Consider the following 22,330-nt stretch of genomic DNA (forward strand, 5'->3'; position numbering starts at 1 on the left):
AGTAACTAGTGATTTTGGATGCCTCAATTTGTGGGTGTATGCTCTGTGCTGTCTGAGAATCAAGCCCCCTTAATATGTTTCAAGTTGGACCCCTAGAAATTGAGGTTCCTAAAACCACTAGTTACTTTGGTGTTAAGTATCAGAGGGGTAGCCGTGATAGTCTCAAAGGTGCCACAAGACCCTCTGTTGCTTTTTACAGATTCAGACTAACAGAAGTATTGGGAGCATAAGCTTTCGTGGGTAAGAACCTCACTTCTTCAGATGCAAATGATTTGCATCTGAAGAAGTGAGGTTCTTACCCACGAAAGCTTATGCTCCAATACTTCTGTTAGTCTCAAAGGTGCCACAGGATCCACTGTTGCTTTTTACAGATTCAGACTAACACGGCTACCCCTCTGATACTTAACTTTTATAAGTGGCTTTTAAATTGGAGTGGAACAGTGGGGGTGAACTGCAGCGGATGTGCCATGTTTTCTTTCCTGTCTGAAGCTAGAAGGGACTTCCTGTGCTTGAAGTGCAAGTTTGGTGGCAGTGCTGGAGGAGAAGATTCTTGGATTGGAAGAAAAAGTAGAGATGCTCCTGAGGAGCAGAGAAGCTGAGGAATTCCTGGGCATCCAGGTTGAGAAATCACCAGTATCTCTGGTTCAAAGAAGAAAGGAGCTCAAGAATTTGGAAAAAGAAGAATTCAGAGAGGAGACCTAGCGGTTCGTAACCGCTAAAGGCAAGAGGTTATGGTGGCATTCTGCCGGGCTGGAGATAGATGAGGGGCAAGCTTTGGCCACCAGAGAGAAGAGGACCAGGGGGAATTCCACACAGCTAGAAGTTTCCAGTCAATACCAGGTCCTCTATGTGGAAACTGTGGAAGATACTTACCAAGTCTCAGCTGGTCCAAGGGAATGGAGATATATAGGGGACACATCTGTGAATGGCAGACCTGTAAGAAAATCACGCTTCTCCACAAACGATTCTCCAAATGTCCAAGGAAGATAGATGATCCTTTTTGGGGATTTAGTACTCAGTAGAATCAAAACAAGATTCTGCAAGGGATAGATGGACAACCGGGCAATGTGCTGCCTTCCTGGAGCCAAGACCTGAGACGTCACTCTGATTGAATAGGCTTTTGAAATCAACAGGAAAGACTCCATTGGTGATGATTCATATTAGCACTAATGACACTGCATTGTCAGATATCTCCCAGATAGTAGATTACTTCAGGGAACTCTGAAGCGTGCTGAGGAAGAAGTATGTCCAAGCGATCTCCTCTGAGATCCTTCCTGTCCCACAAGTAAAGGAAGACAGAAGGCAGAAGATTCTGGACGTGCAGCACTGGCTAGGTAAGTGATGTAGGGTGGAAGGTTTTGGTTTTGTGAAACACTGGTCCACCTTCTATGGGGAGAGATGGCTGTGTAGGTTGGATGGCTTCCATCTTCGTAGAAGGGGGACTAATTGTCTTGGGGGCAGGCTGGCTAGAGTAGGCAGGAGGGTGATACACTAATAACAAAAGGGGAGGTAAAAAGAGGGAAGATATGAGTACACCATTAGCATAAAATTGAGCTGTTGAGAACAAAATTAATCAAGGAACCAAAGGACACAAAGAGAAGAAATTCTTTAATTGCCTATACACCAATGCTAGGAGCCTGGGTAACAAACTATAAATTGGAATTGCTCATTTATGAGCATAAATTTCATCTAGCTGGCATTACTTAAACCTGGTGGGGTGTTTCTCATTATTGGAAAGTTAAAACCAATGGTTATAACCTATTTACAAAGGATCAAGTGGGCAAAATGGGAAGAGGATTACCACTCTATGCTAAAAATGGCATTACCTGTTTCCGAGTCACTGATAACTCATAAGAAAATGATTGTGAATGCTTATGGTTCAATGTCCTAACAGATAACGCACAAGATGGGCTATTAGTTGCTGTCTGCTACAGACCACCAAATCGCATTAGGGAACAAGATGACCAATTCTTTATGCACCTATCTATAATGTGAAGGAAAACAGCTGTGTGATCATGGGAAAATTCAATCTGAGTGACCCATGCTTGAGTTCTCATGCTGCCAATACTAAAACATGCTTGGAATTATTAAGTATTATAGATGACAATTTCCTAACTCAAAAAGTGTTGCATCCCAACATGGGGGACTCCTATATTAGACTATGTCTTGGTAGATGAAGAGCAATGAGGAACTGATTATAGAACTAAAAATTAATGGTAACTTAGGTTACCATGATCATGACTTGATCACATTTAAATGTGAAAACAGATTAAAGTCTAGACCAGTGATATATATAATTGCTGCTTTAAAAGGGCCAGTTGCACAAAACTAAAAACAATTAAGAGCCAGATTTGCTGGGAGGAAGAATTTCATTAGAAACATGAGAATGATAATTGGGAGTTATTTAGGAAAACTTTACTGGATGTCCAAAAAGACACAATCCCACAGTTGAGGAAGAAGCTCATATTGTTAACAACTGAACTGGTTTAAAGAGGAGATGAAGGCAGCTATAAAAATTAGTATAAAACAAATGGAATAAAAGGGAAGTTGATAGTAATGAATATAAATCAGAAGCTAGAAATTTTAGAAGCTTGATAAGGGAAGCAAAAGGACTCAAGGAGAAATCTATGGCCAGCAAAGTTAAGGACAATAAGAAATAAGTATATTGGAAACAAAAAGAATCTTAATAGTATTGGTCTATTACAAGTTGAAAATGGTAGAATTCTCACCACTAATGCAGAAAAGGTAGAAGTGTTCAGTGGAAGAGTTGGAAATAGAACCCAGGACACCTGACTCCCGGGATGTACTACTTTTAACTACTGGATGCTGCCTCCTACTTTTTGAGTTAGAATTTTTTCCCCACTGTGAATCACCATTTGTCTTACCTGTTTTCCTAAATTCTGCAGCAGCTGCTGAACATAAAGTGGGCACTATTCGGAAAACATTCAGAGCTCACCCACACTCAGTTTCTTCAACTGGTAGCACAACAATTTTGAATCAATATCCCAGGCTGAGACATCCTTGTAACAAAAAAAAGTCTTCATATTGTTCAACATTAACATATGCTGCTCTCATGTGCAAAGTAATAGCATAACATAAATCTACCAGCGAGGAACGTACTCAGATTTATTGCTACTGGTGGAGGTAATTAGAGCTGTATTTTAAATACAAATAACATTCAACAAATAACAGAAAGCATATTTTACACCATTGACCCACATGTTTCCAGCAAATAGCATATTTTAAGATACAGTTGTTAGTTTTAATTTTTAAACAATATGCCTTAATCACTCTCAAAGGTACAAATCCACTGTCCCAGCACCTATGGAAAAATCCTATAGAATTTTTAAAGCAACCTATACATTTCTGTAGGAGGTATATCACTTTCTATTCAGTTCCAGAAGCTGGCTTTAAAATTCTTTAGAAAAGATGTGATACTTTGTATGGGTTTTTACACTCATTTCTAGAGAAACCTATTTAATTAATTTCTATAAAACCCTACAAGGAATCATGCCTTATACATTACATAGGACTGTTCTTTAACAGTGAAAAGCATCCATTTGTGACTCCTGAAGACCATTTGCCTTCCTGATACTTTCCTTTATGCTCTGATTCTGCTGTACTGAACCAGGACCTGAATCTGCACTCCTGAAGTCAGTGGGCCTCATTCTGATTTCCTTTACCCCACAGTAAATCAGGAACAACCCTATTGAGTTCAGTGGAAAAACTATGGGAGTGAGATCAAAATCAGGGGATACAGGAGTTACTTTGATAAGAGCAGAACTGAATTCTAAAGAACACATTGGAGTATTGTATAAAAATGTAGGTGTTTTTTCTATACCAGGTGTGCACCAATCTGTGTCTCACCTGATATTCAGGGATTGCTGTGAGGATTATTTATCTGTAATTAAATTTTAAAAATTAAAGCTTAAAAATGTTGCAGCTCTCAGAAAAGTTGTTGGCATTTCAATATTTATGGAAAAACAGTACAATCTTAGATCCCAATACATCGTTTTGTTCCATGTCGGTGGACCCCTATCCCTACATAGAGCTCCAGTGAAGTCCTGTGTAGTACAAGGTGCAGAATTGGGGATACAGATGCTAATACAATTCATTGAATGTCCATCAGGGAGAACATTTCCTGCTAGTTGATGCCAGCCTGGCTTGAAGAGGTACATCTTACTGGGCCCATAACTGAATCAGTGATTAACTGTCAGGAAATGCTAGAGGCCATTTTTGCTGTTATAAACCATGAAAATATAAAAATGTCAAAGAAAAAAGCAATTACTATTTTATGTGCTGAAAGTTAAACTGTGTGGCTGCATGTTGTTATGGATACACTCTTCTGTTTGAAATCTTTTCTAAGGAATTACAGATCAGTGTCTTATTAACAGAAAATCAAGACTTACATTCTGTTAGTTTTATGATGGTAATTGTGCTAGCTTTGTCTATGCACAAGGCTAGAATGATTTGTTATATACTCTAAAACATGTGAATGCTGGTATTTTGTCATTAACAATTAAAGAAAGAATCATATGTCCAGCTTCCTTTTCTTTGATAAATATAAGTAAAGCTGGCCAAACTTTTTTGGTCAAATAATAAAATTCACTCAAAAATGAAGTTTTAGGATGACTGAAAATATTCTCTAATTGAATTGAATTAAGCAAATAATTCATCCCCCTCTCCCCCCAAAAAAATGAAACAGATTTTTTTTTCCCTCAAAAAAACTGAACTGGTTCATTTTGACATTGCCTAAATGATTCATTTAGGCATTTAATTTCAAAAGGGTTTTCAATGAAATGTCAGTTCAAATTGGTTAGGCGAGTGTTTGTTTCAGCAAGAATAACCAGAAAAGTTCAGTTTCTGTTCAAAATGAATGATTTTTTTTCTGGATATTCTGGTTTGGCCACCAAACTGAAAAAATCAGTTATTTGCTGAGCTCTAACCTGAAGGTCCAAATCCTCAACTCTGCTGAGTAGTCAAGATTTGACTTTTTATCTTGAGCGAACCACAATGGATCTTATCCTGCTTTCTCTTTGACTAGGTTTACACCAATGAAACACCACTGACATCAGTGTCGTTTGGCCTAATTACACTGGTGTACATAAATGGAGAATTTGGCCTTGCAAGTAAATTCTGCCCTCATTTACATTCTTGCAATCCACTTAGTAGAATTTTGTGAGTGAAATCTGACCCTACAACTTTTTATAATGGGGATAATGATGCTTACCTCCTTTGTAAAGCATGTTGAGATCTGTTTATGGAAAGCACTATGTAAGAGAAAGGTATTATTATTTATGCATAGAAGTGCTCATTAGTTATACTTGAATACAGTGTGGCTTTCTAGAGAGTATGGAGTATAGAGTATGTGATTAGTTTGTAAATGGACACATTTCATCCACTAAGAATGCAGTATGCAAATGAATTGGCGAATAGGACAAGAAGACAGGGAGGAAGTAAAAAAGGGGGGAAGGGCCTCTTACCTTTAATCAGCCTTGCAAATATTTCATGACAGTTTACCAGCCCAGGAATAAAAACTTACTCATCCATCTTGATGATGATGATGAGAAAGCTAATGATATTTTTACTGATCAACAAAAATTATACACCCTGGAGCAGAATTTTGCAATATGCTTCTCTTTTGTCATCTCCACCAACCTTATAAAGTTTTCATAGGTACAAGCTAGTATAACACATTTTTAAAATCTCATGCAAATCTAGTGCTAGTGAATATATAGTGCTCTAGATCCTGTAATAAATCCAGACCCCATGAATCTAAAAATCTCAGCATGTGAATATTTATTATAATAATTTATTTGTTTATGTAACACAGCAATGCATTAGGTGTTTTGCAAACATGAAAGTGGACAAGCTCCCTGTCTTTAGGTGTATTCAGAACTGAAAATTTTCATGACGATGAGAGGGGAAATAAAAAAGAATGTCAGAAATCACTTGTTGGTTTTTATTTTTCCAGAGCATAAGTACAAATCATTCAAAGATACATAAAATGAATTTGTGAGAGTACTGAAACCGCTCTAGTCACAGCACATTTGATTATAAGTAGAACAGAGATACTCATTGCACTTTCCCATAAGTGATTTTAGTGTGATCCCATTGAGACAATGCGAACTCAACTCATGTGGGACCTTTTGCTTTCTGTCACATTCCAATGATTTAGTAATTACTTTTGGTCAGCAAAATCCAAACCTGAACCCTTAGGATAGAAGATATATGTGAACGGAACAATAATTCACCTCATGTGTTTGTATGTTACTTATGTAAATGTTTGTCTCCCAAATAAAATAATTTCTTTCAGTGACAAGGTAAATACAGTAATCTACTTTTAACAGTCCCATTGCTTCAGTATAACTTCTAAAATAGTTTGGGGGTATATATTGGTCCCTATATTATGGTATAATATACACAGCTTAGTCTGTTTTGAAAGACATGACTTATTATCAAGTGTGATTTATCACTGAGAAATTTCTTGGCATGAGGTATAATGCCTGTTAATTTCAGTTGTGTAAGGAGTGGCATTCCATGCCCAGTTGTGATAATGAAAAGCAACATTAGAATACAAAGTTATTACTTCCATCAGCGACAGGCATGCTTGCAGACATGGAAATGACTCATTGTAAGGACTATAGATTCCTTTCTTTTAAAATTCAATTTATATGCCCCTTTGCCTTAGTTTATGAAGACTGATTTGTCAGTTATATGAAGATGCTTTATCTCTTTCAGTAGTACTGTCTGGAGTTATTAATTAGGTGTCCTAGTTTGGTGCTGTACTTTTCAGGTCACTGTGATGTGTCATTGAAACAGACCCATTAAGATGAGTGATGTGTGTTGTAATTTCATTAGTGTCATCAATAATGTATTACACTTTCCTTTTAGTAGTCTCACTGTGTTTTGTGTGGGTCAGGCTGACTATATGAATTATATTTTTAAGATCAAAATAATTAAAGATGAAGGAAGATATTTAAACGATTAGGCAAGAGGGTGGAATTAATGTTGTTTTAAAAGTGTAGGCTACAAAAACGATTTCAGTTACAGAATGTTTTAGTGATTGAATTACATAGAGTAAATGTAGGTGTCTTGGGTATGGGTCTATGTATAGCAATTGTATATCAATATTAATGCATGCAAGTGAAATGGCGAGGTATTTTTCAAAGCAGTTGTAATTTTTAATTAAAACACTTTTTACTGACTGGAAAATACATGAAAATACAAAAACTGAGTAACATTATAGCCATTTTTTCATTTGATGAAACTTGGAGATACAAAAATGAAATACTATTCACTGACTCTTTGTAAGGATTCATAAAGAGAGAATTCGTTATATGCAGCAAAAAAAAGGTGGTATGGTTTGCAATGCAGAGATAAGTAATTGGAAAAATAAGATCCTGGTGAGAATCCATAGAAGAATTTTTTTAAAAGATACTTCTAATGTTGCTTCTTATGCTTTTAAAGTATTGTCATACATCACAAAAAGCTTCCACCATACTGTGCAATAGATCAACTGTTCCTAAATTATATTATTATTGCAGAAGTTAAGATCTTCTTTTACATGATGATGAAAGCTCTCCTGCCTCTTACATTCACCAGACAACTAAATATGCCTCATTATATGTTGATTTGTACTCTGGTCAGTTAACAGTATTTGTCTTAAATATAGGGCTGTAAAGCGATTAAAAAATTAATCGTGATTAATCGCACAGTTAAACAATAATAGAATACCATTTATTTAAATATTTTTTGATGTTTTCTACATTTTCAAATATATTGATTTCAATTACAACACAGAATACAAAGTGTATTGTGCTCACTTTATGTTTATTTTTTATTACAAATATTTGCACTGTAAAAAACAAAAGAAAGAGTATATTTCAATTCACCTAATACAAATACTGTAGTGCAATCTCTTTATCATGAAAGTTGAACTTACAAATTTAGAATTAGGTACAAAAAATAACTTTATTAAAAAATAAAACAGTGTAAAATGTTAGAACCTACAAGTCCACTCAGTCCTACTTCTGCCAATTGCTCAGACAAACAAGTTTGGTTACAATTTGCAGGAGATAATGCTGCACACATCTTGTTTACAGTGTCACCTAAAGTGAGAACAGGCATTCGCATGGCATTGTTGTAGCTTGCGTCACAAGATATTTACGTGCCAGATGCGCTAAAGATTCATATGTCCCTTCATGCTTCAACAACCATTCCAAAGGACATGTGTCCATGCTGATGACGGATTCTGCTCAATAACAATCCAAAGCAGAGCAGACCAACACATGTTCATTTTCATTCTCTGAGTCAGATGCCACCAGCAGAAGGTTGAGTTTCTTTTTTGGTGGTTGGGGTTCTGTAGTTTCCGCATCCGAGTGTTGCTCCTTTAAGACATCTGAAAGCATGCTCCACGCCTCATCCCTCTCAGATTTTGGAGGTACTTCAGATTCTTAAATCTTGGGTGGAGTGCTGTATCTATACTTAGAAATCTCACATTGGTACCTTCTTTGCATTTTGTCAAATCTTCTGTGAAAGTGTTCTTAAAATGAACATGTGCTGGGTCATCATCAGAGAGTATTATAACATGGGGGAGCAATAGCTCAGTGGTTTGAGCATTGCCCTGCTAAACCCAAAGTTGTGAGTTCAATCCTTGAGGAGGCCATTTAGGGATCGTGGCAAATATCTGTCTGAGGATTAGTCCTGCTTTGAGCAGGGGGTTGGACTAGATGATCTCCTGAGGTCCTTTCCAACCCTGATATTCTATGATTCTATGAAACATATGGCAGAATGTGGGTAGAACAGAAGACATACAAGTCTCCCCCAAGGAGTTCAATCACAAATTTAATTAATGCATTATTTTTTTTAACGAGCATCATCAGCATGGAAGCATGACGGGGCATATGAATGTTTAGTATATCTGGCACGTAAATACTTTGCAACGCTGCTACAAAAGTGCCATGCGAACGCCTATTCTCACTTTCAGGTGACATTGTAAATAAGAAGCAGGCAGCAGTATCTCCCATAAATGTAAACAAACTTATTTGTCTTAGCAATTGGCTGAATAAGAAGTAGGACTGAGTGGACTTGTAGGCTCTAAAGTTTTGCATTGTTTTGTTTATGAATGCAGTTATGTAACAAAAAAAGCTACATTTGTAAGTTACACTTTCACGATAAAGAGGTTGCACTACAGTACTTGTATGAGGTGAATTGAAAAATACTGTTTCTTTTGTTTATAATTTTTATAGTGGAAATATTTGTAATCAAAAATAATAATATAAAGTGAGCACTGTACACTTTGTATTCTGTGTTGTAATAGAAATCCATATATTTGAAAATGTAGAAAAACATCTTAAATATTTAATGAATTTCAATTGGTATTTTATTATTTAATAGTGTGATTAATCACAATTAATTTTTTTAAATTAATCGCATGAGTTAACTGCGATTAATCAACAGCCCTACTTAAATAGTAGCCTGTAACCAACCTGCCATTGGAATCACTGCACCAGAGTGAAAATATGTTAAGATCCCAGTAGATGTTCATAAAGATAAACAATTTGTTTTATACATGTGGCTTGTTTACAGTAAATTTTAATTCTCAAGGTGGATGTGGTAGAGAAAGGTCCCTATACACCTCTAAAATGCACTTTCTAATTGACCTCAAAATCTTGCCATCTTTAGGTTGCCATCTCTTCTCTATGGGCAAGATCTGTGGCTGATGTAAATTGTCATAGCTCCATTGATTTCAGCTGACATATAAAGATTTACACAAGTTGAAGATCTGGCCCTATAGCTTTATCTAGGTACCTAAATCCAGACTACAGTGCCAAAGCATTTAGGTATTTAGGATGAACTTCTGGCTCTACCAAAGTCAATGAGAACTCCCATTGTCTTCAACAGTTTAAAATTTATCCCTTAATCCCATGGTTATGTTTCATTGCTTGGAATAATTTAGCCTTTAAAAAAAAAAGCCTTTAACATCGTACTTTTGTGTATGTTATTTCCATGTAAAGGATGCGTTAGTGGTGAGAGAGCATCCAATGAGCTGCTTCTTCCCACCTCCCCCGGGTGCCAGACAGGACTGCAACATACCTGTCGAGAAGGAAGGTGACTAGCTTCTGTGCTGGCCACTGCCCACAAGGTTGTGTGGCTTGATGGTTTGAGAGTATGACCAGGCATCCAGTCTCCCCAGCATGTATGTTGTAGTATGTCGTGAACACTACATAAGGGGGGCATGCACATATCCTCTGAAATAACTTGATCCTACTCCCTTTGAAGTCAATGTGGAAGCCTGGAGTTCAGAGCAAGTAGGATCTAGCCCTCAAGGAGCAGTATGGTATGCCACATAACTCATTCACCCATAATTTCCCCGAGGGCATGACTGCTCTGGGACCCAGTGCAAGGCTGGCAGTGCTCCCTCAACTCACCTTAAAAAAAACCTCTCTGGCTATCAGCATGCACCGATTTCACTCATTATACTACACAGTAGTTAATATACTACACAGTAGCATAATCCAGTCACCGTTGAATTTATGGTACATCATGTTCACATGTAACAGAATCATGTTAAACAGAGCTTTGAAGTGGGCACTGCCCTGTTTTACTCGTGCAGTTCACCCCCTCCCCCCAAACACACACATGTTGATAATGATTATTTTTTTGGTGTAGCACTCAAAATATGCTAGGTGCATGGATTAGAAATAGGTAAGGCTAGTAAGAAATCCATTTTTAAAGATCTGAGCTGTTTCATATACTTGGAAAATGTCGCTCTTTATTCATAGCATTTTGTTACACGCTGCTATACACAAAACACTACTGAGCATAAGTGGCTGTTCTGAGTTGCCATTTATCCTGCCACTTCATTACCACTCCCTCTTGTAGACTGGTAATTAGAAGACTCTGATAGTAATCTGCAACAGATACTCTTTTGTAGTCTTCTATCTTCCAGATGAATGTCCCTGGCAGTTTTATTACTAATTTGGAGTTGCCACTGGGCCTGTCTTGTAATTAAGTTACTAATGTAGTGTCTCGGCTGTCCTGCTTTCTTTGTTACTGTTTTTGTGTTCGTGCTATGGAATTTCTTCCTCCCTGTGTTTTTCTGGATAAAGTCCTGCACAAGAATCACTTATGGCCTTTTTAACTGAAACTTCACACACTTCGGTTTGCAATCAAAGGCGCCCCTAGGGTAGAGTTTTATGATATTTACATGATTATCTAATTGGTATAATGATTACCGCATTTACTACTGCATTTAGATTACTGCTTTTAAAGACCTACAGAAGTCTCATGAAAACCATTGAATAGCTTTAATTTCAATCCTGCAACACCTTACACAGACAAAGTTCCCAAAGAATCTGGTGGTAGGTTTTCCTCCTGCAATAGCAACTTCAGGATTGGGTCCTATATAAATAATTCTGCTCATCTCTTATGTTGTCTGTATTTCTCTTTGGTTATTTTTTGTTCATTCCTAAGGATGTTGCCTGAAAACACAAGTCTTTGTTTTGTAAGAGTTTTGCTATTCTTTTAGTGCAGGAACCGGCAACCTTTGGCACGTGGCCCATCAGGGAAATCCACTGACAGGCCGTGACGGTTTGTTTACCTGGAGCATCCGCAGGTTCGGCCGTTCCAGGCCAGAGGGGGCTGCGGGAAGCGGGAGCCAGCACATCCCTCGGCCCATGCTGCTTCCCGCAAAGGTTCCCGCTTCCCGCGTGCCGAAGGTTGCTGATCCCTGCTTTAGTGTATTCTCTGACTTTAGTCTGCAGTATTAATGATGATTGCACTGGTGATGATGTCACAGAGGACTATGGGTGAAATAATGTTCCTGCTGAAGTTAGTGAGAGTTTTGCATTGTCTTCAGTGTGACCAGGATTTCTCCCTACTATGACATTAAAGTGGGAAATAGGCAACAGGAGCAGAGAGGAAAGAAAATATTTCTTTCATATATAGGTTCCCCAGTAATAACTAAAATCTTTTAAAAGGGGGAATAAAAGCAATCCCGCTGAGAACATGAGATACTTCAAGAAGGGTATTATGGGCCTAAGTATGTGAGTTCAGTTGAATCTCTGAATGACTGAGTGGGCAAGGAAGAGTCTGGGTGTTCTTGCATAGGCTTTGTAAATGTTTTTCGTGTACATGCACCTAGAGCGATGGACAGGTGCACTTTCGAAAACCAGAATAAATATGTACACATCTTTTCAGTGTGCTGCAGGCTAGGTTTGCTATAGATAATATGTATCATTTGTAAAGTGTAGCTGGTACTTGGAGGGATCCTTGATGATTTGTGATGAAGTAATTGTTTTCATCTGTTTGAGTAAAGCGTTTACCATTTTCCATTGTTCTCTTTTAGAAACATTCTTTACAGGCTGGATGAAAAGATGAGCCAATTTTCAGTACTACTAGAGGCACTGGAGCACTGCAAGCTACATCAGTCAAATGAGACCCTTCAAGCAGCCTTGTCAAAGGTGCTGAACAGCATCAATTCAGCTCAGGTTTACTTCAAAGCAGGACTTGATGTGTTTGAGACTGCCTTTGCTGGAAAGAAATGACAAAACTCTCAGCATTCTAAGAAGTTTGTTTACAATTCACTAAGCAAAAGTTCGAGTTGGACCAGAATTTCTTTGAGATTGAAAGTTTTTTCAACTGTTTTTTTTTTTCAATCGGTGTTTAAAGGTACTACAGTGTGTGTTCTAATAACTATAAAACAGTCTTTTGCACTGTTCACGGTAAATCCCAGATGTCTCTTTGAGAATGTATAAAAACATATTCAGGGGGGAATAACACTCAAGATTTGATTTTTAGAAGGAAATCTGCTGTATTTTTATATGTAAAATATATTTTTATGACTAAGGGCTCAATCTTGCAAAGTGCTGAACACTTGCTGCAAAATGCTAAGGGCCTGCTTTTCAGAGGTGAGGAACACCCACGGTTGTAAGTATCTCGGGGCTGTGAATGCTCAGCACCTCAACAAATCATGACTGCAGTACCCTAAAATTCATTGGTTCACCCTTAAGTCCTCCAATACCCAGATTTGCTACACCTCCACAACAAACTCATCTTTGTTCTTTCCCCTTTATGTCTGGGGAGAGGAAGTTGAAGGATGTGGGTTTGTTCTATTGGTGTTCAGGGCATGCAGGACTAAGGAGGAGGCACTCGATATCTTGCAGGTAGAGTCCAACATTCTGAGACCATCCTTACTCCTGTGGGTGATGCATATAGTATGAACGTTGCTTAGGTTCTGGGAGAGTTAAGAACCTTTGATTATCCTGTTTCTGCACCAGAAAAGGAGAATTTTAATTTCAGTGAAAAGCGTTTGGGGTTTTTGTTTTTAACAGTTCAGAGGATTCAGAAAGATTTGAATTAGTCGACGGAGTTGACCAAAAACATTTTGAATGTTTATATTTATGAAATGAAGTGCCTAATCTTATGGAACTAGTAGTACTACCCTGGTTAACAAAACTGTCAACCTTTATACTGGCATCCACTGTACGGGCTCCCTTCACTCCCAGAATTTTTTAAGATATAGGGCTTGATTGTTTCATTGGCAGGACCCAGGCTGTGGACTCACAGCAGTGCAATCATAGTAGTGCAAGCCACCTACAGTTCCCACCCCACCAGAGAACCTAGCACAACCCAAATAGATTAAGCAGGTCTCTTGTCTGAAACATAAAGCAGTATTCCCCTAATGAAATCGGTCTGAGGGAAACAGTAATACCTCTACCACTGCATAGCATGGAGTTATTGATGGGTGGAGCAAGTACAGTTGTACCTCCCTGCGCTGCTGGGGTGAATGTGAGTGCACACAGGACAACTGGAATGTTAGTCATTTAATTTTGCAAAACAGGCGACTGATGGGGCCAAAGTTTACTGGGACTTAGGGCTTTAAATCCATAGATTATTATAACGCCATACAATAAAATTTAGAGCATATAGAGAAACACAGTTTTAAGAATGATGAGTGTGGAATTAGAGCTGCAAGAAAAAATGATCAGACGTCACTGGGACTTCCAGACTGAAAAAGTAGTTGCTGTCTGGGATCCTAAATAGTTTATTGTTGCCTCAAATTTGTCCGTGAAAATAAAAAGGAGGCATTTCAGTTTATAATGAAAACAACCACATTTCTGTTTGAATGTAGAAAAATTTCACCTGGGGAAAATTGCACATTTGTCCAAAGGGTGCAACTTTGTGTCAGTACTGTTTAACAAGAGCATGTTCCCAAAGTGAAAACAGGGAGTTTTATCACAACTCCGAGTCTTTATTTCCCCACATATTGTTCTTCAAAAAATACTTCTATAGCTGCAATGATTTAATATAGAGTGCATGCAACTTTGCTTTTGTCACATTTCATCAGACATTAACAACGCAGGAAAGGGTTTACTCTCTACCTTTCAGCTAATACTAGGTACTTCTAATATGGAGGGATCTGTCCGATGGAGGGCAGGTGAGCAATTTGACTTGCCACACCGACTCTAAAGAGATGGCATGGCACCATTTTCTTCTGCCATAGCACATCTTCTCTATCATCGGGTTTCCAATAGCACCCATCACCATGGTTTCTAACCAGTTGGAAATGCTTCATATGAACTGTGTGTTCTGTATTTTCCAACAATATTTAACAATTTATTGTATGCACTAGATTTGTATTGTATTTCCTGAGGAGGAGCAATCTCCCAGCTGTGAGGTTAGCGCGAGTTCTTCCTTGGGTTACTGATCCCCACAAGCCTGATCCTGCTCCCATTGAAGTCAATGGTAAAGCACTTATTGACTTCAGTGGTACAGAATCAGGCTCCAATAAAGGGGCCTAAAATATAGACCAACACCTCCTCCTTCCAGAAGGGACTAGTAGCCTCTTCTGGGTCTAAAATGTAAAATCTCCCAATCTCCCATTAATCTAATCTGTGTCATTTCCAATATTGTATACATTGAGATTTTTTTGAGAAGACTGTGTCGTTTGTTACAACTGCATCATTCCTGACTAACTTTCCTTTCCACCTTCCTCCAGTGATGTTAGACCATAACCAGTTTTAAAGTCACAGACCTTGAAGTATTCTACTGCAAATAACACCGTTATAGTATGTGTCTACCTAGGGCTGATCCCCTGCACCTGCAGGGGCATAGGCTTGATGGGTTACTAGACACTAACTTGTCTGATTTTAGAGGTGTAAGTGAGCGCTCACAGGTAATTTTTGCACCTTTGAAAAGGTACTGCGGGCCATCTCCTGCCAATGTTTTTTACATGTAGTCTGGTAGATTCAGGGAATTGATAGCAAGATAAAGCCATAAATATTTAGTGAATTTCTAATATAGAATCTTTCTCTCAGCCACTTGTTCCACATCAGGTAAGAAAAGGTGTTTGTAATAGTTTACTCAAACTAAATTCCTTCTGGTATTGTGTTGAAATAAAGGCAATGCCCTTTTTAAAAATGCAGTATGTTTGCAAACTCCTTGAAGGATACTAAAAAAAATCTGTTACCTTTTCATGAGCATCGATTGCCAAACCCAGCATAACAAATACATTGATTGCTAGAGAACCTACTCACCAGGACCAGAAATCCTAAGGCTTGCAATAGTTGTGTGGTAAAGCAGTTGATAATAAAAGGCTAACATGATTTTATGAGTGCATATTTTAGTGAGTCCATAAAGAACTAAAATATAATCAAATCAGATAAATAACAAGGACATCGAAGCTGGAATTTCAGCACTAACTTCACAGTAGGCAGTGAATTGCTTTTATCACCCAAGAAAAACAAGCCCTTTTTGCTGTATAGTATACACAAATAAACATATGGCTTGTATAGTGCCTTTATTTTTCAATTATTGTGCATATACTAATTTCTATACATGGTACCATCCTCACCCACATAGATGGAGATGATATCCATGTGATAAATTCTAGAATGAATTTACCATACACTTGACTGCTTCACCTGCCCTCTGCCCATTATCACAGCTTCTAGGACTTGTTCACATCTAAGGAGCTGTAAGAAGGGCACTGCAGCAATGCATGGGGAACAAATCAGTCTCTCAGTTAACTACATTTTTTCCCCTAGGAGTAGTTCCTCCATATGTTTTTGTACCCACTTTAATCATTATTATTTCATGCATTTGAAGAATGCCCATTATTATAATATTAATTTATCATTCATTTTACAGGGAATTTGGTGTGAAAAATCTTAGCCTAATTGTCTGGGATTCCAAAGCCATTATTTATTGGACAAAGAAATATGACTTGCAAGCCCATTAGCTCAAGCTGTAAAGACTCATGTTTTTATCTCTGGAGATCCCCTTTTCAATCCCTGCCCATAAGCATGAAGGTGGTCATCACACATACTGTCTAAGAGACGGATATAGAGAAAGCAGGATGCACTAGGAAATCTAGAGAAGGGTGTAAACTTATAGGGAAAAATACATGGAGATAGTTAAATATCATAAACTACATATTTTCCTTCCAACTGTAAGAGTTTGATGAAATTCTATGATCTGTGTTATGCAGGAGGTCAGACTAGATGACCATAATATGGTACCTTCTGGTCTTAAAATCTGTGACTCATTTTAGAGAGAGAGAGAGCACTAAGTTTGGGCTTAGACACATTTTCAAGGGAACAATTATAAGAGATGGGCCCATGCTCAAAGCCTTGTATTGTGGGCTATCATCCTTTGAGCTAAGGATAACTGGAAGTGACTACCTCTAAAATATGTTAATGTTGCTCTTTCAAGGTCCAGTTATGTGAGGTGGAAGAAGTTAAGTTCCTTTAACTCTCAGTGGGACTTCAGGGTTCCCAGGATCAGACCTTAACTTGGATAGGTAGTTGCCTGAGTGGCATTCCCTTTGCTCTGAAGGCACATTCTTTCTAGCACTGCACTACTAGTTCCTGCCAGTTTAGGAGTGGAAAGCAAAGTCCAATTTCAGAGGTCTGGGGTCTGATTTTGCAGCATACTTAGCATATATCACTTTGTATGTTTAAAGCATGGCTTCATTGACTTCTGTTGCTTCTGTAAGTGCTCAGCACTTCTGCAAGTCAGACCCCGGGGTTTCAAGTCAGGCACCCAGAAAATTAGTGGCCACCTGTGAAAAGTTTGGTTGAAATGATTTGCCCAGCACCACAAAGGAACTTTGTGTCCGAGGCAGGGATAAAATCTAGTTCTCCAGGACAGTGTCCAACTGCTTTAACCATGAGACCATCCTTTTTCTCCTCACAATCCCCTGTCTTATTCACTATACATCTTCCAAAACTAATGGAGTGTAGGGTTCCTACAGACAGCAGCCTCCTTCACTACACAGCCCTGGTTCATCCCCAGAGCTTGTTCAGTCTGTGCACTGAATAAGGCAGGAGTACTGTGGAAGAACAATGTGTGATTATGTAATTAAAGACTGTTACGTCATGCATGTGCACAAGGGGTAACAAGTTTGTGTAGGAAACTTTAAATCTGGCATTTCCTAAATTGGAGTGATTGACTTTGCAGCCTTAATGTTCTTTTAACATCGTACTTTTGTGTGTGTTATTTCCTACGTCTTTCAAAGAGCAAAGTGAAAAAGCAAATTCCATCATGTTGCATCATAATGATACACATCTGTCTCCCCTTCTTCCCACCTCCTTCCCTCTGCCTCACTGGATTTCAGATCATCTCTTTCCTTCACCAGTCCTAGTCTCTCCACATGCTCCTTGTCTATTCCCAGTATCTAGCCCCAGGCTCCTGGTACCAATCTACTTCTTGTGCCCCTCCCCAGGTTTGGGAATGCTCCCTCTGCATTCAAATTGGGCAGATTCCTCCTCTACACTGCCTGGGGCCAGCAGAGAGGGCATTGAGAGCACAGGGTCCCTCCTCTCAGATGAGGGTCTCAGTCCCAACATGACCAGGGCAGCCCAGAGCTGTCTGCAATTGCAGGGAAAATGGGTGAGGTTTTTAATCTGTTAAAATGTTGGCCGTCTCTTCTGAGCATGTGCAAACTGCGATTTTTTTTAAAGGCTTATAACTTGGCCAAATTCAGACAAATTTTCATGGGGATGGCAAAAGGCCCGTCTCTGATGCAAAGGCCACTCCTCTGCAAAATTTCAGCTCCCTGAGGGTGCTAGATCTTCTCAATTACACGTTGTGAAAATGTTGTGAAAATAGGCAAAATAATGTATTTTTCCCTAGCCTTATTCTCAGAAACGATTGAACCATTTCACTGAAAATTTCCAATAATAGTAATACTAACAATAATTAATAATACTCAGACTGAGGAAAACACCCAGTCTGGAAATTTTCAGTCCAATGGTAAAAATTTGGCAAAGTTATGAGCAATTGAAAACAGGGTCTTCTAATAGGAAGCGTTGTGAACACAATAATAGGTGGTGCTACCAGCCGCACCTATAACAATTATTTTGGTGCTCATGCAGGGTTACAAGATGTCATCACGTCATCAGCGTGATAGGTTATTTCAATGTGTCTCATTAAGTATTCTCCATATGGGAATAACTCCTATTGAAGGCTCCCATTGTTTAGTCCACAAAGTGGGTGGACATAATCAAGTGTAAATACTTATTAGTAATTTTGACAGAAGCTGGCTTAATGATAACGTTTTCTAAAACATTTTGTAAGGAGTATTAGTTATTTATATTCTGCTTAATTCCTTGTGTCCCTCGGCATACGATAATAAAGGTAGGACCAACTTTTTAAAAGTTAGCAGGAACGTTTCAGGTTCTTTGGACAGTACTACACAAAGCACAGGACAGAGTATAAGTGTATATAGTGTATGTATATGTGGTATACTGTAATTTGGTACAATCATGATGCTTATTAAAAATGTTGGAATGTATTAATGTAAATCCTTTAATCTTGGAAATACACAGGCCTGGAATCAGAACAGAGGCTTAATTTAAGAAATATAGTTAGAACACAGGTATTGAACAGATTTTTTTTTCATGTGTAAGTACAGTTTCATGCTTATTCAGCTATCTATTCATTTGGTTAAAAAAAAAAGAATTTTGTTTAAGCTACTTTTCTCTGTTGTTTTTCCCCAACAAGGCTTTTAAAAATGAAATAAGCGCCTGTTCTTTGTTGTTGTTGTTTTAAGTGCTTGCTGCCTTTAATATTTTTAAATGATGTTACACAATGGTTGGGAAGCTTATCTTGTTTTAGAATGGTGTTAAGGCCTCTTTATCTGTCATTATCGTGCATTGTTTGATAGGCAGAACTCAGGGCTGATCTTCACTATGGATTGATGCTGCTGCAAATGATGCAGCAGGGATTGATTTAGCGGGTCTAGTGAAGACCCACTATATCGATGGCAGAGCACTCTCCGGCCAACCCCGGTACTCCACCTTTCCAAGAAGAGCAAGGGAAGTTGACAGGAGAGCGTTTCCCATCAATGCAGCACAGTGAAGACACTGGGGTAAGTCGACCTAAACTACGTTGACTCCGGCTATGTTATTTACATAGCTGGAGTAGCATAACTTAGGTTGACTTACCCCCGTAATGAAGACAAGCCCTCAGAGTTAAAGTGATATTGTTTTGAAACAGTCTCTTGGGAAGGAGGTTCTTTACAGATTCACTAGTGTATTTAACGTAACGCACTTAGGTGGCTTTTACTGTGTCTTTATTATGGAGTCACTGTAGGTATCCAAGATGATGGTCTGAGGCACTAACCTGAGAGAGCTGAATGTGGTAGTGTAATCAGATTCCAAAGACCTAGTCAATCTGCCACATTTGGAATGAGCTGTGGGAAGGAATGCTAGTTGAGCAGTTGGTTCAGCTTTTATTCTGGATTCTTTAAGAGCACCTCCTCATTGCAACTTTCAAAATATTAGCACTGGGAACATAATCTATTTACTGGTGCAAAAAGCTCCCTGACTGTTGATTGTAAGATTTTTGTTGTTGTTGTCCCCCTAGAATTGATTAAAAAAATAAAAAAGATAGCTCTGGAGACTAGAGACAATCATAAGGTTCCTTTGCCAGGGATTGTGGAGATGTTTTCTTTCCTATGTTTATTTCTGCCTACAATTTATGTTTGTACTACATTTTCAGTTTGTGATGCATTCTTAGTTAGAATTTTTATCCATCTAATTCAACTAATGCCATATGGAAAGCTTATACAGTGCTACACTTCACAAAGCAGTATTATTTGACAGGAAATCAGGCATGACTGGCACGTTGACAGACATTGGGCCAATTTCTCAGCTACGGTATTTAGAAAGTTGGTTTAATTGGCCAGCTGGGAATTCTGCCAGTGTGCATAGGGGTTTAGAGATTGCATAGAGAACTCCCCTCTTCTCCAGGCCCCTTGTATACATGTCACATTGGCAGGATGGTTCAGAGCTCCCAATGTGCTCCTGTGATTCCCAGTTAGCATAACCTGGTAGCCCTGATCAGCTGATGTAGGATAGAGCAGTTTTGAGGCTGCTTTGCAGCCCCACGCGGAACGTTAAGGCACTAATGGTTTCCAGTACTTACTAGAATGTTCTGCCTTGTGGCAATCTGGTATTGTGCACTATTTGTGGCTTTTCATACATTCACCTGGACCGTTTTTTTCCCTATCTGCCCTCATTTCCCGGCCGCAGCATCTAAATTTTTTTACATTCGATGACTTCACTAGAGGGGAATTAAGGAGATGCTTAATATTTCACATTTAAATCAGATGAGATAAAGACAAAAGCTCTTTGTTTTCCATCTGCAGTCTATGGAAGTTCGTGGGCAACAAACTCTTATCATGTATATTATGATTTGGTATGCTAAGAGAAATGGAAAATGAATGTAATTCCTCGTCCAATGAAAGCAGAAAGAATTCAGGGAACACTTTACACTCAAATATTTTAACCATTTGTGTACAACGAGGGAGAACAAGAATGAAGTGAAGAATTATGAGCAGATATTTTTCTTATGGAAAATTCTGTTGTTTTGCTTCAGTAAAGGATTTTAATATTGTACTCATACCTATGCATTCTATACCTCTGAGCCCTCGTACCACTGCCGTGTCTAGTGGGGATTAATCCTAGTGCTGTCGTTAGTGCTAATGTTCAAAACACTGGTTCATACTGAGACTGTGTCCCATAACTTCTTATGGGATTTATGTGATCCGATGCAATATGCAAATATTTCCACATTTTATAAAATGCTATAAGAAGCATCTATTAAATTGCATCATCAATGAACAACTTTGACTCAGAACATGAGAAACACAGTGAATGTAGGCCTCTCTCATTCTGTCTCCGTCTAACTTTTCAAATAGTAAAATAGAGTTAACATACAAAATATGCTCACCTATAGTAAATGATAGCTAGTCAATTCAGAAGAAGATTAAGTAACCAGGATTTTGACCATGCAGTAATATAGACTTGATATAGTGATTCCAGGGAACCAATAAATCTCATACTCTGTGATAATGTGCAATGAAAGGTTGATTTTTATAATACATTAAAGGGCACAGAGTGGAGGTACAACAGCTTCTTTCTGGAAAATAGTTTATATTGTATGAATTTGTACTTTTATAACATAGTATAATAACAAAGATAAAATTGACTTTTAATGTAAGTAGATTCTACATACTTGGACTAAGAAGCACATATTACCTGTTTTATACCATTGCTATAATTTTTACGTCATATATCAGTGTTGATAAAGAAAGGCACTGAAATGAAATGCAGTAACAGACATGATGTGAAAGTGGTTGTAATTGTGAATTAGTCTTTATTTTTCCTGAATTATATTTTTTTAGAGATTAAACTGGAATATGAAGATATGAATCTAAGATACATTGCACTGAATTATATGGAATTCTTTTCATTTGCTTTGATTTTTTATTGGCTTTGTCAATGAATTGTACCATATGCCTCTCAAACTGCTGGTTGAGTAACTTGGATCCCAGGGCCCTAAAATATGGTAGAACCTGGGAGAATATAAAAAAAAAAACCTGGGATGCAATGGCTAATGTCACTTGGGACATTAATAGACATTCAAAACCATTTTAAAATGTTAATTACAATTTACAGACAGATACATCCCAATTATCCAAATGTTCCAGGAATTGATGGGCAGAGATCCAACACATCTGATAATTGGAATTTCAGATAAAATTGTCTTCTATGTGGATTTCATACTCAGGGTGGCCAAGATTTCCAAAATAGCTAATGATTTTGGGTGCCCGATTTGAAACACTTAGAGGGAGCCTAATTTGCAGAAAATGCTGAACATCTACTCTGAAAACTCTTTTCAGCATGACTCAAGTAGTCACACATTCCGTTTGAAAATCTTGACCATGGTATCTAAATTTCAGAGCATCTGAAATCCTGCTAATTTGGGTTTGCCTGTATTACAAATGTCCTAAAATTACAAAGAAGTGCTTACTCTC

General features: G+C 38.1%; 1 protein-coding gene across 1 annotated transcript in view; it reads left to right on the forward strand.

Annotated features, from left to right (window-relative positions):
* Window positions 1-13,516, forward strand: part of LOC117882375 (inactive N-acetylated-alpha-linked acidic dipeptidase-like protein 2) — a 119,659-nt gene extending 106,143 nt beyond the window's left edge. The window contains exon 4 of the mRNA XM_034780535.1: window positions 12,353-13,516. Coding sequence (XP_034636426.1) covers window positions 12,353-12,551 — 199 coding nt within the window. The 3' untranslated portion in view covers window positions 12,552-13,516. The remainder of the gene's footprint in view (window positions 1-12,352) is intronic.
* Window positions 13,517-22,330: the final 8,814 nt, after the last annotated feature.

The sequence above is a fragment of the Trachemys scripta genome, chromosome 9, assembly GCF_013100865.1.
Source record: "Trachemys scripta elegans isolate TJP31775 chromosome 9, CAS_Tse_1.0, whole genome shotgun sequence".
Taxonomy (NCBI): Eukaryota; Metazoa; Chordata; order Testudines; family Emydidae; genus Trachemys; species Trachemys scripta.